Below are 18,028 nucleotides of genomic sequence, written 5' to 3' on the forward strand. Positions count from 1 at the left end.
AGTTTCTTTTAAACGTCTATCGAAGTTGCATATACATTTTGGGTGTTTTTCAAAGACTGACCTGCTCAACCTATGGGATTATTTGTATTTGCAAAAGAAATTCTTTACCTTGGTAAGTATATGAATCAAATTATTTATTTCAACACACTTTTATCCTATGTCATGTTTATTCCATACTTCCCCGAAACTCAGTCTTATTTACACTTAGTGTTATCTACAATCACTAGTAAGAATTAAAAAAATTCAGAATCATCGGTAAAATTATTAATATGCATTTAGATTGTTCGCGATAGGCATCATTGCTCTCTGTATCAACTGGTGGTAAATGTTGAGACATAGATGCGACTTCAACGGCTGAAAAGAAATGTAAAGTTTGACAAAATTTACAATATGTTATAAAGAAGAAAACTACCTGGTAAAATTTTCTCTTTTGGGATGTTGGGTTTTTCAAACAATTGCTGTTCAGATTCCGTCGCTAAAATGCAATACCAAGGGTTAATGAGAATATCGATAAGCATATTGCTGTTATTATGGCTATACTTACTGGCGCCATCTGTAGAGAAGCGCATAATCTTCGAAGGCCGGCTTATTCCGTAAGAGTTACGCGAAAGCACAACAGCTTCGTAATGTGTTGCGGGAGCCAATCCGGTAAGATTAAAAGCTCGTGCGTGCACAGGACCGATGGCCTCACTTCCGCTTGGTATATATAATTTGTGCCACTGTCCATGAACTCCTTTCTGCAATTTTTTACAAAAAATATATATATGGAGCGAACGTATCAGAATTTTCAAACAATATTAATCATAAGGTCACGGAGATTAAAACATTTGATCTTTTGAAAACCATATCAATTCTGAACATCATAACTTACCGAATATTTGCGGAACCAAAACTGATAATCTATAATCAGACTATAACTGTCAACCTCCCAAATAAAGTTGTATGCCGTCCTACCAACGGGATGCGATTCCTTGAAAATAGCGGGATTCGCCACACCAGATAACTCAATGATTTCCTCGGAGATTCCTACAGAATTCGAGGCTCTGCATAGGTAATAACCATAATCCAGGGTGCGTACATTGCGTATTATCAGACTGTGATCTTCCCCATAGGAATGCTTCACAATACGCGACGAATAAGGTACTCTCTGATCCTCAAAGAACCACTCCACCTGTTTAAATTAGTATAACAATAAAATAGACGTGTCAATCTCACATATTAATTAATGTATATAGCCACTAGATGACACTATGAGTTTAAAGCTAGTTATTCGATTTTAAGAAATATTGGGTGTGTTCCGAAATGTACTGACAGTACTACTAGTACCGTAACTAACGCTATGTCCTTATTCATAAATACGCATCTAAGAGAGATGTAATTACTTTTATAGTACTGTCAGTAAATTTCGGAACACATCAACTGATTTTCCATAAGCCCCGGACAAGAATTATACCGACAGATTTGGCGTAAAAAAAAGATGATAATTGTGTCAATAAGGTAAGCATTAAGTAATTATTAATTAAAGATAACTAAGCAGGAGTGCGTGAGAACTGGTAACGCATACTATTAGTAGAGAATGTTGACCAGTCCATGTATAAACTTTAGCGGTCGCTTCACTTCTTCCGCTTTCTCACAAAGGCAATCGGCAAATAGGTACACAAAAATTTGCAAACAAATACAGCTACAATAAATATAATTCATTTTATTCTTCGAGAAAAATAACATCAGCACGAAAAAGGGCCAATCATTTGCTTGTTATACTCTGCTGTGCATTCAAGAAAGAGATGATCGTGTTGAACAGTTTCTGCAATAGCCGACGCACGGTCAAATGATTGGCCCTTTTTCAGGGTCAACATAATTTTTCACAAAGAATCAAATCCATCATATTTATTCTAACTGTATTGTTTTCAAATTTTTGTTTACCTATTCGTCGGATTTCTTTGTGAGGAAGTGGGAGAGGGGAAGCGACCACGTTAATTGGTCGACACCCTCGACCAATGGGACGCATTATCAGTATTCACGCACTCCTGATTGATTATCTTTAATTGACAATTATTTAAAATTAATTAAAAATGTATTATTTTATATGTAAATGTATGTATTATATGTATAACTTTATATATATATATATATATATATATATATATATATATTCATTTAGAACACCACCCTGTACTTCTCTAATATTATAGTGTAATTTCGTGAATAACTTCAGAATTGTTCAATGTATCAGGGAGAAAAAAGTAGAACCGGATAAGTCTGGGGTTTCCGTTGGAAATGAAAAGAAATCAACTAAAGTTACAAGCAGGGCAATGACAAATAAAGAGGAATAAAAATAGGTCAGGTCTACCTAGAGGGAACTCTCACGACATAACAAATGCATTCCGAATACCTTTGCCTCCGGCCAGGAAGTCACTCTACAATCGAGTTGGGCACGAATTCCTGGCGATGCATGCACCCAGTTCTTTCTCGTCTGTATTGATGGTTTATCTGTTGCAAAAAGGTTTAAGTTTGTTTTATACATTTCTATATAGTGTCATTGTACACTATAAAATATTTAATGTTAAAAATAACACCATTTCAACATCGTCTTCTATTATATACAAATGTATTATGCAATTAATACATGCAAGTGCTCCTTTTCATATCACACCGATTGGTGTACGAACAACTCCGGTGAAAAAAATTCTGCAATAAACTACGGAAAACTACAAAAATAACAAGTTTTGAAGTTGAAAAGTACAACTTATTACGAGATTTGAATCATTTATTATAGTCATAAACTTATTATAATTATAGTATATTGCGGTTATTGACCTCAAAAATTGTAGGTTCTTGTTCATTAACCTTTATCTAATTTGTACATAATCGAAAGGAACGCGAGCTTGATAATTAATAATGGCATTTAGAGTTTGGGGTCATAGGTAGCATGATGTAAGTATTTAGGTAATATGTGTATGTAAATAATATAATATTAGTAATATTTTGTAGTAATTAAGTACTGCAAAAAATTGAACATCCTTTGTAATCAATGATTATTACTTATACAAAATTGGTGTTTTGCGCTATTATCAATAATGTATTTTATCAACTGACTTGAAAATACTTTTATGATAGTATTGATAATTATCCTGAAATATTTTGGAAAGAAAAATAAAATCGAGGAAAGGGTAAAATCTTGTAATTACTTGTACGTGGCAATAGTAAGCATAATTTACTACGAAAAACTACAAAGGAGGGGTTTCGATAAGACCTTTTATTAGCCCCCCTGAATTTTCTTTCATTTTAATATTATATTTATTGGACTACACTTAAAATTTACAAATATATATAGCATCAGCCAATATTCGCTCTGACAAGGAAGGTCACCTTACTGTACCCCCGCAACCTGGGTTGAAGAAATGATATTTTGTAGTTCACATCAAAGTATAAATCCTCACACAAAATGGGTTGCCCACTTGCATATTTAAGGGGTGAAATTAATTTCTGAAAATCGGTGGTTTTTTCGTTTTTCGCTGATATCTTCGAAACTAAAATAGATACGGCAAGAGTTTAAATAGCAAAGTTATTCCTTTTTCAGTGCTCTGCAATAATATGTAGTTGAAAATTATACAGAAATTGTTTATTTATTTTATTTCCATAAAAAAACGTGTTATTTTATACATTTTCCTCTATTTCGACATAATAAACTTAATTGTTTCGACTCAAAATTTAATGATTTTTCAATTTTCCATTCTATATAAAACTTTATTTAATATACATGTCTTCATTTTATTTACTAGAAGCCTTTAATTCATGTATTAGAGCTATTAAGATGTCTAGTACTCATGAAAACAGGAGGAAAAAGCAGGCCATGCACTTATCAGTTTCTTCACTTTCATATTATGGAATATATTCATTACAATAATGATACTCCTCAAAGAAGTGTTTGAGACACAAAGGTTTTTTGCACCACGAACATGTTATAACAGCTAAATCACCACAAATGTGACGTCGCGGTTCCGAATTATCTCCAAAACCAAACGTCACCGGATTAACGAACTCAGGGGGTGCTTTTTTCTGTGTAGCCACTTTTGTACCATGCATATTTGAACATATTAATATAACATGGGGAAGGAAATTGATTGTGAACAAGTGACTGCAGTTTGATGATGTTATTTCTTAAATGCAGATTTACATCGCTACCGGAAAGAATTACTACATCTGAAAAATGCCTAACAAAATTTTGCCATATTCGAAAACCAAACACATCTAATAGTTGTATTTGCCCTGTTGTTCCTTTTGGAATAATTTCTAATACAATTTTTTTGTTAGGAAGAGTTACTATATTAACTATTTCTGGACAGTGTCCACTCCAGGAGTCGATTAAGAGTGCACGCACTGTTGTCGCGAATATTCGGAAAATAGATTTCGATTAGCTACTGTTTTACGTTTGAAAAAAATAATTCTCCGGTTTAATGAGTTCTTGAGACGGAAAAAACGAATGTAGATTGATATCATTGACTTTTGAGTCGAAACAATTAAGTTTATTATGTCAAAATAGAGGAAAATGTATAAAGTAACACGTTTTTTATGAAAATAAAATAAATAAACAATTTCTATATAATTGTCAACTATATATTATTGCAGAGCACTGAAAAATGAATAACTTTGCTATTTAAACTTTTGCCGTATCTATTTTAGTTTCGAAGATATCAGCGAAAAACGAAAAAACCACCGATTTTCAGGAATTACTTTCACCCCTTAAATATGCAAGTGGGCAGCCCATTTTGTGTGAGGATTTATACTTTGATGTGAACTACAAAATATCAGTTTTTCAACCCAGGTTGTGGGGGTACAGGGTGACCTTCCTTGTAAGTTTTGAAAAGAAAATGTAGCAAAATCAGTCAATCAGTACATTATCATATGTATATGATTCAAAATTCGATTCATTTATTTTTTTTCATGAGCGCAGTATAGTAACACGACAATTTTTATGAGTATAGTAGCTTATGTATTTGTGCACCATATATGTATGTGAAATTCATTTTTTTACTTCGTTGCGCTCTATACAAAATAAGTACATAAATAATGCAAAAACTAGAAAAATGAAATATTTTTGTAAAACAATCCAAGTTTAGCAATTATTTTTATAAAGGTCCTATCAAGTAACACAAAAAGTGTATGCGTTTTTAAAAACCTTATATCTTTTACATTATAAAAAAAATAAGACTGATCTAGATAATAAACTTCGAAAAATTTGACTTATCGGGGGGCCGATAAAGGGCCTTATCGAAATCCCTCCTTTCGATGGTTATAGAATTTTCATTTATTAAACATTGTAGATCGTCATAAATTACTGTAAAAACTACAATAAACTACAAATCTCTAGAAAAAAGTAACAACAAGTAAAGAATAAGAGCTTGTAATTGCTTGTAAATGATTGTAGTAACTACAATTTACTACCGAATGGTACAATTATCCACTCTCAAAGCTTGCGAAATAATTAAATATTGTAGATTGCTGTAATTTCTTGTCGAAATTACAATAAGCGAAATTCTTCACAACTTAAGTCGTAGAAAGTTATCGGAAATTGGGCTAAATTTTTTTTTCTACCACAAACTACAATTAACTACGATTCCCATTACTTATAGTTAATTGCAATTTATTATTATTATTTTTTCACTGGATTTAGTTTTGTTCCGCCAGGCAGGTTATTATTGGGTTGGCATGAAAGTAATAAGAAACTCTAAAAAAATCGACACATTTCCTTTTGTAAATTAATTGTTTCTGACCGTATTCTAGTATGTTGTATGTTGTATGTTGTAGTATGTATACAATAGAATATGGTTAAAAACAATTAATTTAAAAAAGGAAATGTGTAGAGTTTTCTAGAATGTCTCATTACTTTCATGCCAACCCAATATTTTTCTAGAAATATTGTTAATGTTTATTAAATACTTTACCTTTACGACATTTTACTACTGAGTCACCAACCGAATTTGTAAATGTCATTTCAGTTAAGAATTATACCTAACAATTTTCGTATATACGAATACAGTAGACATTGTTGAATTTCTCGAAAGAAATAGTTCAATAAATATCTGAATATATTAATTCTCAATGAATTTCTCAACCTTTTGATGGAAGTAAGAAGGCTTAAAATTTGAAAAATTTTTCATTCTGGTTATTGATATACCCTATTAATAGTACAATCTTCTACAAACATTTTGGCGCAAAGAAAACTGAAAAATTCGTAAAATTTAGATTAGGAGAGCCAAAGGTGTGAGGCGGTGTGCGTGTAACAGCGAACTCGTGTTGAAAGCAGAGAAAAAATTGCTGGCATCAACAAAAGAGGATAAAACACAATAGAACCGACGTTTTGTGGTTGATGCTGAAGAAGAAACTAACCTTGAGAAGTCATTTTACAGCTTAGGTAATTTTTTAGGTACACAAGTTACAGTTTCCTACAATAATACAACGCCTGAACTTTAAACGCGTGTTTCTCAAAACAACATTTTCCATTAGTTTTGCCACGATAACTCAAATAAACCTGAAGGCATCGCCTTCATTGTTTTTTTAAATGAAGATAACAACTTTCTCCACATATTATTTTGTGAAGAAAAATTAACTATTTTGTACTGATATAACAATAAATCTAGCAAATTTGTCGTGTCTTGCAGATCATTACCTGCTATTGTTCTAATTTTTATGTCTTTAAAACAATGGTTAGGTTCAATGTAGAGAGGCACATCCCCCCCATAAAATGTAGTTTGAAAACTTCGAAAATTTGCATTCATCTACTTGGAATCGTGGCAAGAAGGAAGCAATGCGCGAGAAGTGCGGTCGTCTATAACGCTCAATATCTCCTTTAATTATTGATACTTTTTTAATGAAAACCAATCATTTTTATTATAATAATTGTGTGGTTGAATGAAGAGTATCTTCTGACGTCTTTAGAAGCCATTAATTAAATCTCTTTGGAGATTTTTTAGGTTAGGACTCATATGAGCCACTCAGCAGCCTAGGAATAGAATAAATGAAATTTTTTTTCTTTGGGATCGTGAAAAGATTCTGCCAAAGCCCAATGATTTTCATCGACAAAAATGTGATAAACAACTTGCAAATAAGAAAAATTACGTATATATTTTCGTTTGTTCACAAACTCCATTTGAATTTTTAGCCCATTGTCAGTCGTCACAGCCTTCCCACTTTACTTGATACAATGTTTTTCGTTAAGAATGGTAAACGTGAAACTGCTATTGTAAAGTGAATACTGAAAGCAATTATAGTTATGTTTCCATGACTAAAGAAAACTAAATTTCCAAGATATTTCTAGACGAAATTATCAAGTCTTGGTCAAGTATCTCAAACGGAATCGGATTTTACATGCAATACTACAATGACAGGTGTACTACTAGATTACTAGTTAGGTAATAGATGCCAAAAATGCTTTTATTTGATTAAAATGGTGATCAAATTTAACGGCATAGTGATTTCAGTACTGAAATAGTGGAATGTCCAGTGGAATTAAATTTTCTACATTTGATGTAATAAATAATATACATATAATAGCATATTTTATGAACTGACATCGGCGCAAATCAAATATCACATACTCCATGGTATTAACGGTATTCTTTATTCCGAAGAAATTTCAACGAAAATAATGTAGTTTATCGATTGAAGATTGTTCTTTTTTACGATGTCAATGAGTATAATGTGATACAAAATGAAGTTAAACTTTAACCAAAAAATAAATAAATCTTGAATAAATCAAATTCGGTTAAACGCCGTGGATTTACAACATTTTATGATCGGTGCTACAATTTTATTAGCAACACCAACGAAATAATATACCACTTGCATTGTGTTACTTTTACACAATGATCAGTGTTATAAATGACAGCATATTTTTTTATCATGCACACCATACGAATTAAGCAAATACGTGGCACATTTAACATCAAAAGCTTATGCCTCATGTGATAGGTATGTATAAAAAACTGAAGATATTTATTGAACAATTGTCTACAAGACAATTTGGAGTCTAAACTTGCGAAATTCAAAATGTCAGATTCAATATGGCGGTATCTGCTTCATTTGAATAGACTAAATTTCACATACTTAGAATTCACCCTACTCAAAATTCTTTTTTTATCTCATCTTATGATCTAGGATTAAAATTCTAAACAACATAACGTGTAAGATATATGACTTATGTAATTATTTATTTCTTATCGTTGCTTCCAACATTACTTACTTATTACATAACTTATTAAATTATATAATATTTTTTACGTCTCAAACATAAAAATTACACACTTTTTTGTATTGTAGAAATTATAATATCAATTTTAATAGGTTTTATATGTAAACTATTAATGTTTTTTCTTACAAAAATTGACGCCATATTGGATCTGCCATTTTGAATTTCATAATTTTTACATCATATTCAAGTTCGGCGACTGACAAAATATTGGGTTCTTAATTTTCATGTAAATTCCTTTGAAAATGACTGAAATTATTAAAAAGCGTACATGTATCATACAATACCACTTAATCCGTTAATACCGGCGACTTTTCAAAGTGTAAATAGTTCCTGTATGTGAATTTCGAAATTTCACTTATATTCATAGACCGTTCAGTAAGGACCATTACAGGAAAGATGCAATTTGGGTAATAAGTCTCTTTAATAAAACTGAAGGAGCGAACGTTAAAGATAACCAAAAATGACATTCATTTGTAAAGTGTCATAATAGAGGTTGTCAAAGGAGCAGAGTAGCAGAGTCGGGACACAGTCAATTGGCCAATTCGTGCTACCATTGAGAACTCGAATTGCTGTGTAATTTCCTTATTTGATTATAATTGCTACGGGGGCACGATTTACATGATTGCCGTCTCTAATTGAAACCGATTAGAAACTATAACATAGAAAGGTAGTGTGATAGCAATGTTAAAATGGTGGTAGATATTTATATTTCTTTCATTTTATATATATATATTTCTATATTATACACTTACGTCGTATTCGTAGATCTATAGTAGCCATTGCTGCTTCCCCTACGCCATTAGTGGCCACACAGGTGTACTGACCGGAAAGATTTCGCGAATCAGCGCGGAATCGCAAACGCGGTCTATCATCCAGCAACTGCAGCACTTCGCCCTGTTTGGTGGATTATAAAGCGAAAGAAAATGAAACAGTACAATTTTATATGGTCAAGTCTATAATGTTGCCTAGAAGTGCTTTTTTCCTAATGAATTTTTGTGGAAACGTACCTTTGACACCCACGATACCACAGGATATGGTACACCCTCGACCTCGCATGCCATATCAACTTCCTCGCCAAGGTTTACCTCCAATTCTCCAGATCGTGGTACAGGCTGTACACTTGGTGGGTCTGGATGTAAAAACGAAATTCAACTTGAAGAAGAGGAAGAAGAAGAGATATTTTATTAAAAGAAAATTGTAATGAGGCCTTATGCAAAGGTTATTTGAACATCAAAAGATATTCGAGTATTAAATAAATTTTGTACTATCGACACAGCTTATATAATTATTTGGACTTTGACTGCAGGATAATTTCATTTTATTATATTCTTCCTCCCTCCCCTTTTTGACTTTGTCCATTAATCTCGAGATGACAGGAAGCCGATTTTTCTACTCTACATCGGTCTCATATTTTTCCATCAGTATTACTTTAGCATATGTATCAAAGTTCCAAGTCAAAAACTGTGGAAGTCGTTGAAAAATTCAGCCGTTCTCCTGAAAGTTAATGCTCCTGGCACGTGACTAGAATCACGCCGTCTGAAAATCGCGAAATAGTCAAGTTTGAGGTAAACGTTTGACTGAAACACAATAGGCACACCCTCCCACATGCTTAATATTTCTTTGCATTACAGTTTCAGAGAAAATTATAAAAAGCAGAAGTAGTAACCTGTTTCGTAATCTTTTAAACGAAGGGGATAACGTCAAATCCGAGCGGAATTAACAGATCACACCAAACTTTTGCGTTAAATCTGAGTACTCCACAATTTTCTCGCGAAGTGCCTCTAGTCACTTGTCGGAAGCCTTTTAATGGACAAGTGTCAGAATTTATGAAATTAATAAGAAAAAATTAATAATCCTTCTTTTAATCATATCTAGAAGCTTTATGTTTATAATTAATACATCCGAATACTCAATCAACCGAACGACTTCAAATTATTAAGAATCCAATTAACGCGAGAGCCATTCACTAGAAAATAAAAAATAAAACATTAAGGAGTGCGAAACAGTAATTAATTAAATGGTAATATCGAGTTTTCATTTAAAAAATGGTGAATTTCTGAAAATTACGTGGTCACAACTTTTTCTCTTAAAAAAAAAGATCTGTAAACTACTAACAACTACAATCAGCAAATTAGTCACAAAATGCCGATTGAACATGCTGCCAATAGAATTTCTCATTCTTTTCGCAAATATATCGCATGAAATTCAACAGCTCCACAGGCCTCTAACAAACGTTATATCAATAAGGAATATCTTTATATGTGTTCTACGTAGATATAAATGTAACATAAGTACATCGGCGTATAAACTTACACATGACTTCGATCGCGTGGACCTGATTGACGTATCCCGAGGGAGCTGGTCTAGAAGCTTGGCACACGTATTCCCCAGTATCTTCGGGTTGCACGTGCACCACTTCCAGGCTCTTGTTTCCGTACATTTTAATCCTAGGAGGTAATACCAAATTTGGTTCTCCGCTATCAGCCAAAAGTGTATCTTTGCGCCACCATCTTACCCTGGTCGGTACGCCTGACGATAAGAATAAATATTCCTCATAACATCTCAAGTAAACATATTTTTTTTACACATATTCATGGAGTTGGGTGCGGGTTAACGAGAGTGGGAGGGAGACAAACGATTAAATCACAAAACATTCACAGTCAAAATCCTCCCACGTTTTCACGTATTTTCAAATGTGCCTGATTTTTTGCGGTTTCTCGTTTAAGCATCCCACGGGGATGAAAACCAAAAGGGTGCTCTCGAGTCACGTACTAATCGATAAGCATACGGACTGTATGCTTCTATAGTACTTTTGAATGAAATCCATCCCTTTGTCCCTTTTATGTATACAGTAGTTTTATGAACGAGGCTAAAGTTTATAAAGGCTAAACGAGGGTAAGGTTTATGTGCCAGTTGCATGCAGACTTGTCGTAATAAGGACGTATGATCTGTTATGTAGCGTTTCAGTCTAGGATTGTTATCGTTATCAAGAGCAGCTGTGTCTTAGGGGCCAAAATTGATTTTCGTTTACATTTTCAATTCTGTACTCACCGAAGTTGTCCACGTAACAAGGAAGTAGAACCGTATCATTTTCGAATGTCTTGACAGTGGTTGGGACACTCTTGAAACCTTGGTTCACCGCAGCCTGTCCAACTGAAAGGAATGACATTGTGGCCAAATGACCAAATGAACAAAAAAGAAATCAATGCGATAATACGGTGACCGTGCCAGGTTGCCGATAGGTCAAGAATCCAATAATATTCTGGGAATACGCTTAGTATCAAGTGCCGTGGCAGAATTTGGACAGCTTTTGTTTTTTGTCAATCTTCTTTTTTCTTTCAGTCGACTGTCCAAAGAGTATGTCTGAAAGTTGGAACAGCGGGAAATGAGAGAGTAAAAAAAGGCTACCGAATTTAACGAGAGAGTTATCGATTCGAATTGCAGAGGTTAGGTTAGGTTAGTCCCGTATGGGTTTGGTCTCTCATGGGAACCCCATAAATAAATCTGTTTTCCTGGTCTCGGAGCGTGGCTAGATTTTGCTATGTTCTGTAGGTATATGTGCAGTGTCTACATACACATACAGATATACAGTACTATACTTTGAGAAAGTTCAACGTATATATCGTGTTATTCCGGTCGATAACTATGTCGTTGCTGTGTACTACGCGTCTACTAGTGTACTGCGTGGAAGCATGTATGCACGTGTGTGCATGGCTCAGGTCAAATTGTAATATGCATGTTGCATATTTGGAAAATGGAGTAATACGTGAATCACGCGTGTCCATGCTGTGGATAATGCGAGAATTGTACCGTACACTATTTTTAAAATTATAGTATAGACGCCATTATTAACAGCAAAGCTGTATTTAAATAAAATTGTATTTCAATTTTTTCCCCTGCATTTTATTTAGAGATCCACTTGTGATACTACTCTCAGACCAATACGCATTATACATAGGTGTAGGATATATCTATATATTTCGCATACACCTTGTACACCCTTTGTCCACACAAGGCAGACACGGAGACGCCTTAAATACCGGATGGGAGGAAATGGAGAAGGAAGTTTAACGGTGAGTCGAATGTCGTCGACGTTCCCTGAGGAAACAAGATTTTCAACAGAAACTCAAATACGTCTACGAGAGTATCGAAGGTACACTTTATTAGTATTACCTGATAAAGAATCCATGATAAATATTACTCTTTCTTTCAGGAAAGAGAAACGAGTAAAAAACTAGGAAATTTATTTTTAAAAGATTTTTCAAGTCGTCAACACTCACCAGCCACCCAGAAGAAGATCATCCAATACATCCTGTATATATTATAGAATCTAATTTTTCACAATTCACTATTAATTGATCAAAATGTACTCAGAGTCTTACACTTATTTTTTCCCGGGAACAATGGAGTCAAGAAAAATATAAAACGTATACAAATATCAGAAAAAAAGGAATGACAAATATATATATATATATATATAAATCAGCCGAGCCAACAAGACGACCAACAACGAACTTCTTGTCGTCTTCCTTCGCTATTCACAAGATACTGTCCTCTCTTGAGGAACGAGTTCTCGGTCCATGACGTTTCTCGTTGGTTTATACATACGCGTGTATTCACACATGCTTTGACACATAGAAAGTTCCACACGTCTTACATTGTATAAGCTCAATGCACTGGTATAAGTCGTGTAATTACGAGAAGCGGTCCATTGTCAATGAAAAGAGATTCTCATTGTGTCAGATAAATCATTTTTTCAATTAGAACTTAGTCCTTGCCCAAAGGTTTGATAAGTGTATAATATTTTTTCCCCCTTGCCCCACTTTTACAATTAGGTAAAGACTCGTTTGAGAACCACTGGGAGAGTATTAAATCGACTTCACGATCCCCTTTCCATAGGGGCGAAAAGCATATGTATACACATATGTACGTAGTACAGTAGCAGTCGGACACCCTGCACTCGTCGCGACCAATGCATTCTTCTATAATTTGTTCAATTTACGCACCGACACGATCTTCGTATATGTATGATATTTCGGAGCGTATGGGGATTATGGCATTTTACATGTGTATGGCTATACAGAACCATGTGTGACGTTCATTGAGTTATCCATTAGATGGTTAATCCAATTCCAGGCGCGATGAAACGAAGAGAAATTAACATCTTCTTTTTTTCTTTATTTCAATCCACGTCGAGAAGCCCCGTCACGTCAATTTTGTGAGGAGCGACGGAGCGAGTGTCGGTCTGACAGTGAAGCGTGTCGAAAGGAGGAATTAAGAGAAGTAAAATTTCTTTAGCCCGCCACTTACCCGTGCGCGCATATTCTTTGCGGAGGAATAAAATGATGTAATGTAAAACGGCAAAAGACAGGAGGAAGAAGAAAGGAGAAGAAAAGAAATAAACGCGAGATTGGAGATGCCTGAAGCGTTGCTAACTTTTAGCAACTCTCGTAGAAGCACCTTGTCCTACGTGTGCTATACTTCTGTAGAAAGGCAGAGAGAGAAAGAGAGAGAGAATCTTTTTTCTACAGCATTTCGCATCTCTCCTTTAATCTTACCCTTTTCACTTTCGTCCCCGTACATTTTTGTATGCCTGCAAGACGAGTCAGAAGAAAGAAAACCTAGGAAAAGAATGAAGTAAAATAGAAGAATTACGAAGAAATAAAGAAGCGCTTCAGAGTTCGTCCAGATTTTCTTTCGAGTTCCTATATTTTCTCGATTTTGTGGAAAATCGCGTGCGCAGCAGCAGCAGTGCCAACGACTGCTATGATCATAAATATTCATGCTGCTCGTAAAATACAATTTTTCTTTCTTACGTCTTTCGTTCGTTCTTACCATCCCCTCTTCGAGGTGTATAGTCCGTTCGCGAGTCCAATGTGTTTTTTTTTACAATAGCAAAACAACGAAGTCTTTAGGAAACCACACTACGTAGCTCTGTATAACATTTTTGTTACAAATTATGCATGTGCATAATTTTATACTGAAATGTATTGTATTTCTCTACTTTAGCTAGAGCCGTGTTGTGATTTCCTCAGGATTGCATTATTTTGCGAAGTGTCAAAAGAAACACATCGAACTCGTGGACCGACTGACGTGCATATGTGCATACACGTAGAACCCTCGGGTTATCTGGATTGTAGCTTATTCTTTTGCTTCCTCATAGAGGAAGCTATGTGACTGTGGAAAATTGTCCTGTTGAGATTTTCATGTCACCATGTTCAGAATGTGCCAAAACGTCGAGAAAACACGTTTGGAGAAAATATTCGGATGTACGTGTGTGTGTGCAATGGCCTCCCAAAATTCAAACGTGTATAACTCGAGAACGGTTTTAGCTACAGCCCCCTAATTTTGCAGGTATATGCAGCTCTATAATCCCTTCATTGACTATAATTTTCGTCATGGTTCATGCTGCGGCTCGGATTTTATGTCGTTTTTAAATACCCAAAAAAAGGACGTTATCACTCTAACGATAGCAAATTTTGTGATAATCGTCTAAATAGTCCTTGAGAAAGAGATTTGTATCCAAGGTTGGTTGGTATTGCATTTAGGCCGAATCGATCGAGAAGTTTTGATTTTATGATATTTTGAATTTTTCGAAAAATTAAATTTATCAATATAACTCCCGTCAACTTTGACCGATTCAGCTCCAATTTTCGAAAAGTATAGAGTATCATTTAGCCGTGATATGTCTCAAATTTGGCGGAGATTGGTAAAACGGATCTGATTATACGTATATTCAAGTTTTTGAATTTCAGCCAATTCAAAAATATTAGGCCCGAAGAGATCATACAAGAGATCAAGAGACTCGGTCGAGTTTCGCGCCAAGTACAGGCAACCGGCTGTACAGGGCGCAGCGCGCCGAGACTCTTTACTCGAGTCAACTCCTTATACCTGTGTTTGGAACGAAATATCTTATGAACCGCTATATATGAGGAAAAGTTATTGATACATTCACTATAGGAATTGAAGGTTCTGAAGCGATTCCCACCAAGTTCAATACGATTAGTGTACGAGATCAGGGCGTATTGAAATGGCGAGCGAGATGATTTTATTTCAGTTCCGTCGTCGTCGTTCTCGTCGTCGTCTTCGCATGTCCATCGCATTTTTTAAACGACAGATGGCGCTGACTGCTTTGCCTTCTTTACCTATTTGTACTCTGGATGGTGTTGGTAATTTACGAATACACAACACAATCAAATACACTTCGTACGTGAAGCTACCGTTCACACCGAATTTCCAGTTGACATAAGGCTGCTTTCACAATAGTATAGAATTATTAAGGCTTTCATGTGGAGCGCGTGTGAATGGGTGTACGTACGAGTGTATGTGTATGCTTTAACATAGTTCCTCGTATTTTACGTGACAATTTTTAGAGATATGGGATTTCCAGATGCTCCTCTCCGTAGTTTTCTGTAACTAGGTGGCGGATGTGGAAGTCCAGGGTGTCCAAGTGTTCCGCTCCGTAGTTTCCTGTATATAGGTGTCGGGCGGGGAAGTCCAGGGTGTCCAGGTGTTCTGGCAAGCTGCAAGTTGAAACGTGCAATTTGCTTCCTCCGAATCGTAAATAGTGTACGAAGTCCCTGTATGAGGATGCCAAGAATTTTAATTTTGGAATTTGCTTCCTCTGAATCGTGGGTAGTAGATGAAAATTCATCTATGAGGAAGCCAAAGATTAAAAAAAATGAAAATGCTTCCTCATATAAGGACTTCGTACACTACTTACGATTCGGAGGAAGCAAATTGCAAGTTTCAACTTGCAGCTTGTTTCCGTAAGTGTAAGGGGGATAAGGCATTTCTTATTTACCATGAGTGCCCGGGATGAAAATTTTCTTTTGACTTTTTCGAATTTTATTTCTACTCCTTTCATTATTTCCTTCTTCACTCTTTCGCGTCGACGAATATTCAAGAGAATTTTTCAGGAAAATTTTTAGAAGGCTTATGAGAACAAGACCAAAGGCACCAAGAATGTGACGCAATGGGAGGTGCGAGTAAGTGGGAAGATTAGATGGGATAATATGCGGCCGGAAATCGCGTAAGACGATATAACTTTGTGCTGCCTTCACCCAAACGTACGACTGCGGTAACAGCATAATCCGTTCTTAACTCGAGTCGCATTAGTTTCACGTGTGAATCGGGCTTGTGTGACAATTCGAAAATGCATAAACGAGAAGTTTAATACTGAATAGAAGCGATGACGAAAAGACGGGAAAAAAATGTCAGACACCGGGACAAGAGAAATTCAAAATTATAACCATTATTGTCGGTAACATCGCACAAAAAAAATATCGTTCAAGAAAATAGTTGCCAAGCGTGAGTAATAGACGGTTGAAGTGAAGTGAATAACAAGAAAAGAAACAATAAGGGTGGATCAGTTGAAATAGTTTTGAAGACACAAAAGACACAGTGAAAACTCGCTTTCCTGGAAATTGATTCGCGCAATAAAACCCAGTGTACTTTGTGGGACAGTGAGCGCGTTTACCCTTTATTCTAAAAAGGGTAAGGGTCTCTCGGAGAGATTTTGAGACGGCAATTGCTTTCCAAGAGAAATAAATACACTAGTCCTCAGCAACGTGTGCAGCATCGGGACGAGAAGATATGTATGAAAGAATCGGAAGTGAAGCTACTCGTTCTGTGTGGCTAGAGAAACTCCTTAGCATCTCAGTGCCTTTGACCTCATTTTGCCATTCCGACTGTCTCCTCTTGCCACCTTTCTGAATCCAGTGCGCCACTTAGGTACCTCTCGGTATCTGAGTAAGAACTTGGGGCAAGACAGGTGTGCTTTAATACCTCCTATCTGTTAAAATATCAGAGAGAACGAAGCGTTCCTACTTCGTTTAGAGATTATAAATGACAACGCTTTCGATGTCTCCGTGTACGTATCATCATCAAATTACCTATAATTCAGCGCGAAACTTGTAACAAGCAGTAAATTACATTATGAGTTAAAATCATATAGTCACTTGTACAGTGCTTCAAAATGTAATCGACAATAGTCCATGGGAAAGTTAGTGTTATTAATGTGCCCATTAAGAGAAGGTAAGAGACGCTGAAATGCTAAGGGTCGTATAATTCAAGTTAAAAATTGAGGTAATCAAAAAAGATGAGCACGAGACACTCGTATTAAGGGTTGAAGGACAGTAATGGTACGCGAGGCAGGAGTATCTTAAGGATGCCCGTACATTACGAGTGAATCACAGACATTGTGAAATCACCCCAGGTAAAGGCAAATGTTTAAATATTACTAGTCTCTTTTGTGGGAATGAAAAATAGTTTCTGAAGAAATACTCTCGAATATTAGTACACTCTACAGTAGAGATACTGAGTACGAAATACGAATGGATTGCGATGATGCTATAGGGATTCATCGAATGAATGTTCTCCTGTAGCAGGAAAATGGAATTCTTAAATTCCTACGAAGAAGTTTTTAGATTAACACGAACTACCCAAGTAGTATAACAGGGCCGGTTCTGGATACAGATTTGTGGAAGCTTCGATTGTTCATGTCCGTGCTAAGTCGGTCCCTCCCTGTCCCTCCCAGAGTCGGCGGTCCTCTCGCGCGACGTTTTCAGGCAGTCCCTTGCCCCCCACCCAGGAAAGCCATCAAGAAGTTTGGACGGCAGCACTCAGCCTGTTTGATCTCGAACGTTATCTCGCGGAATTGCGCATCCGTGATGCAGTTCTGCAGGAAGTTTCCAGAACTTTGCTTCCTAAGCTTGAACCTTAATGGGTAGCATCGGTGAGAGAGAGAGAGAGAGAGAGAGAGAGAGAGAGAGAGAG

General features: G+C 35.7%; 2 protein-coding genes across 6 annotated transcripts in view; one reads left to right on the plus strand and one right to left on the minus strand.

Moving 5' to 3' along the window:
• Window positions 1-119: 119 nt before the first annotated feature.
• On the minus strand, window positions 120-12,824 carry LOC107266340 (neural cell adhesion molecule 1). 5 transcript variants are annotated; one of them, XM_025083909.1, is made up of 10 exons: window positions 12,532-12,823; window positions 11,303-11,426; window positions 10,565-10,780; window positions 9,259-9,380; window positions 9,004-9,145; window positions 2,393-2,490; window positions 872-1,171; window positions 545-737; window positions 413-475; window positions 120-354 (listed from the first exon to the last, which is right to left on the minus strand). In XM_025083909.1, the coding sequence occupies exons 2-10, from the start codon at window positions 11,418-11,420 to the stop codon at window positions 224-226; spliced, it is 1,383 nt and encodes a 460-aa protein (XP_024939677.1). In that variant the 5' UTR covers window positions 11,421-11,426; window positions 12,532-12,823; the 3' UTR covers window positions 120-223. The 5 variants fall into 5 exon arrangements, with proteins under 5 accessions (XP_024939677.1, XP_024939670.1, XP_015592219.1 ...); XM_025083902.1 differs by having other exon boundaries at window positions 11,303-11,434; XM_015736733.2 differs by having other exon boundaries at window positions 11,303-11,404; window positions 12,532-12,822.
• Window positions 12,825-17,449: 4,625 nt separating this feature from the next.
• Window positions 17,450-18,028, plus strand: part of LOC107266494 — an 18,954-nt gene continuing 18,375 nt past the window's right edge. Inside the window, exon 1 of the mRNA XM_025083779.1 lies at window positions 17,450-17,468. The gene's annotated coding sequence lies outside the window, so the exon portion shown is untranslated. The remainder of the gene's footprint in view (window positions 17,469-18,028) is intronic.

Source organism: Cephus cinctus, unplaced genomic scaffold (assembly GCF_000341935.2).
Source record: "Cephus cinctus unplaced genomic scaffold, Ccin1 Ccin1_scaffold0021, whole genome shotgun sequence".
NCBI lineage: Eukaryota > Metazoa > Arthropoda > Insecta > Hymenoptera > Cephidae > Cephus > Cephus cinctus.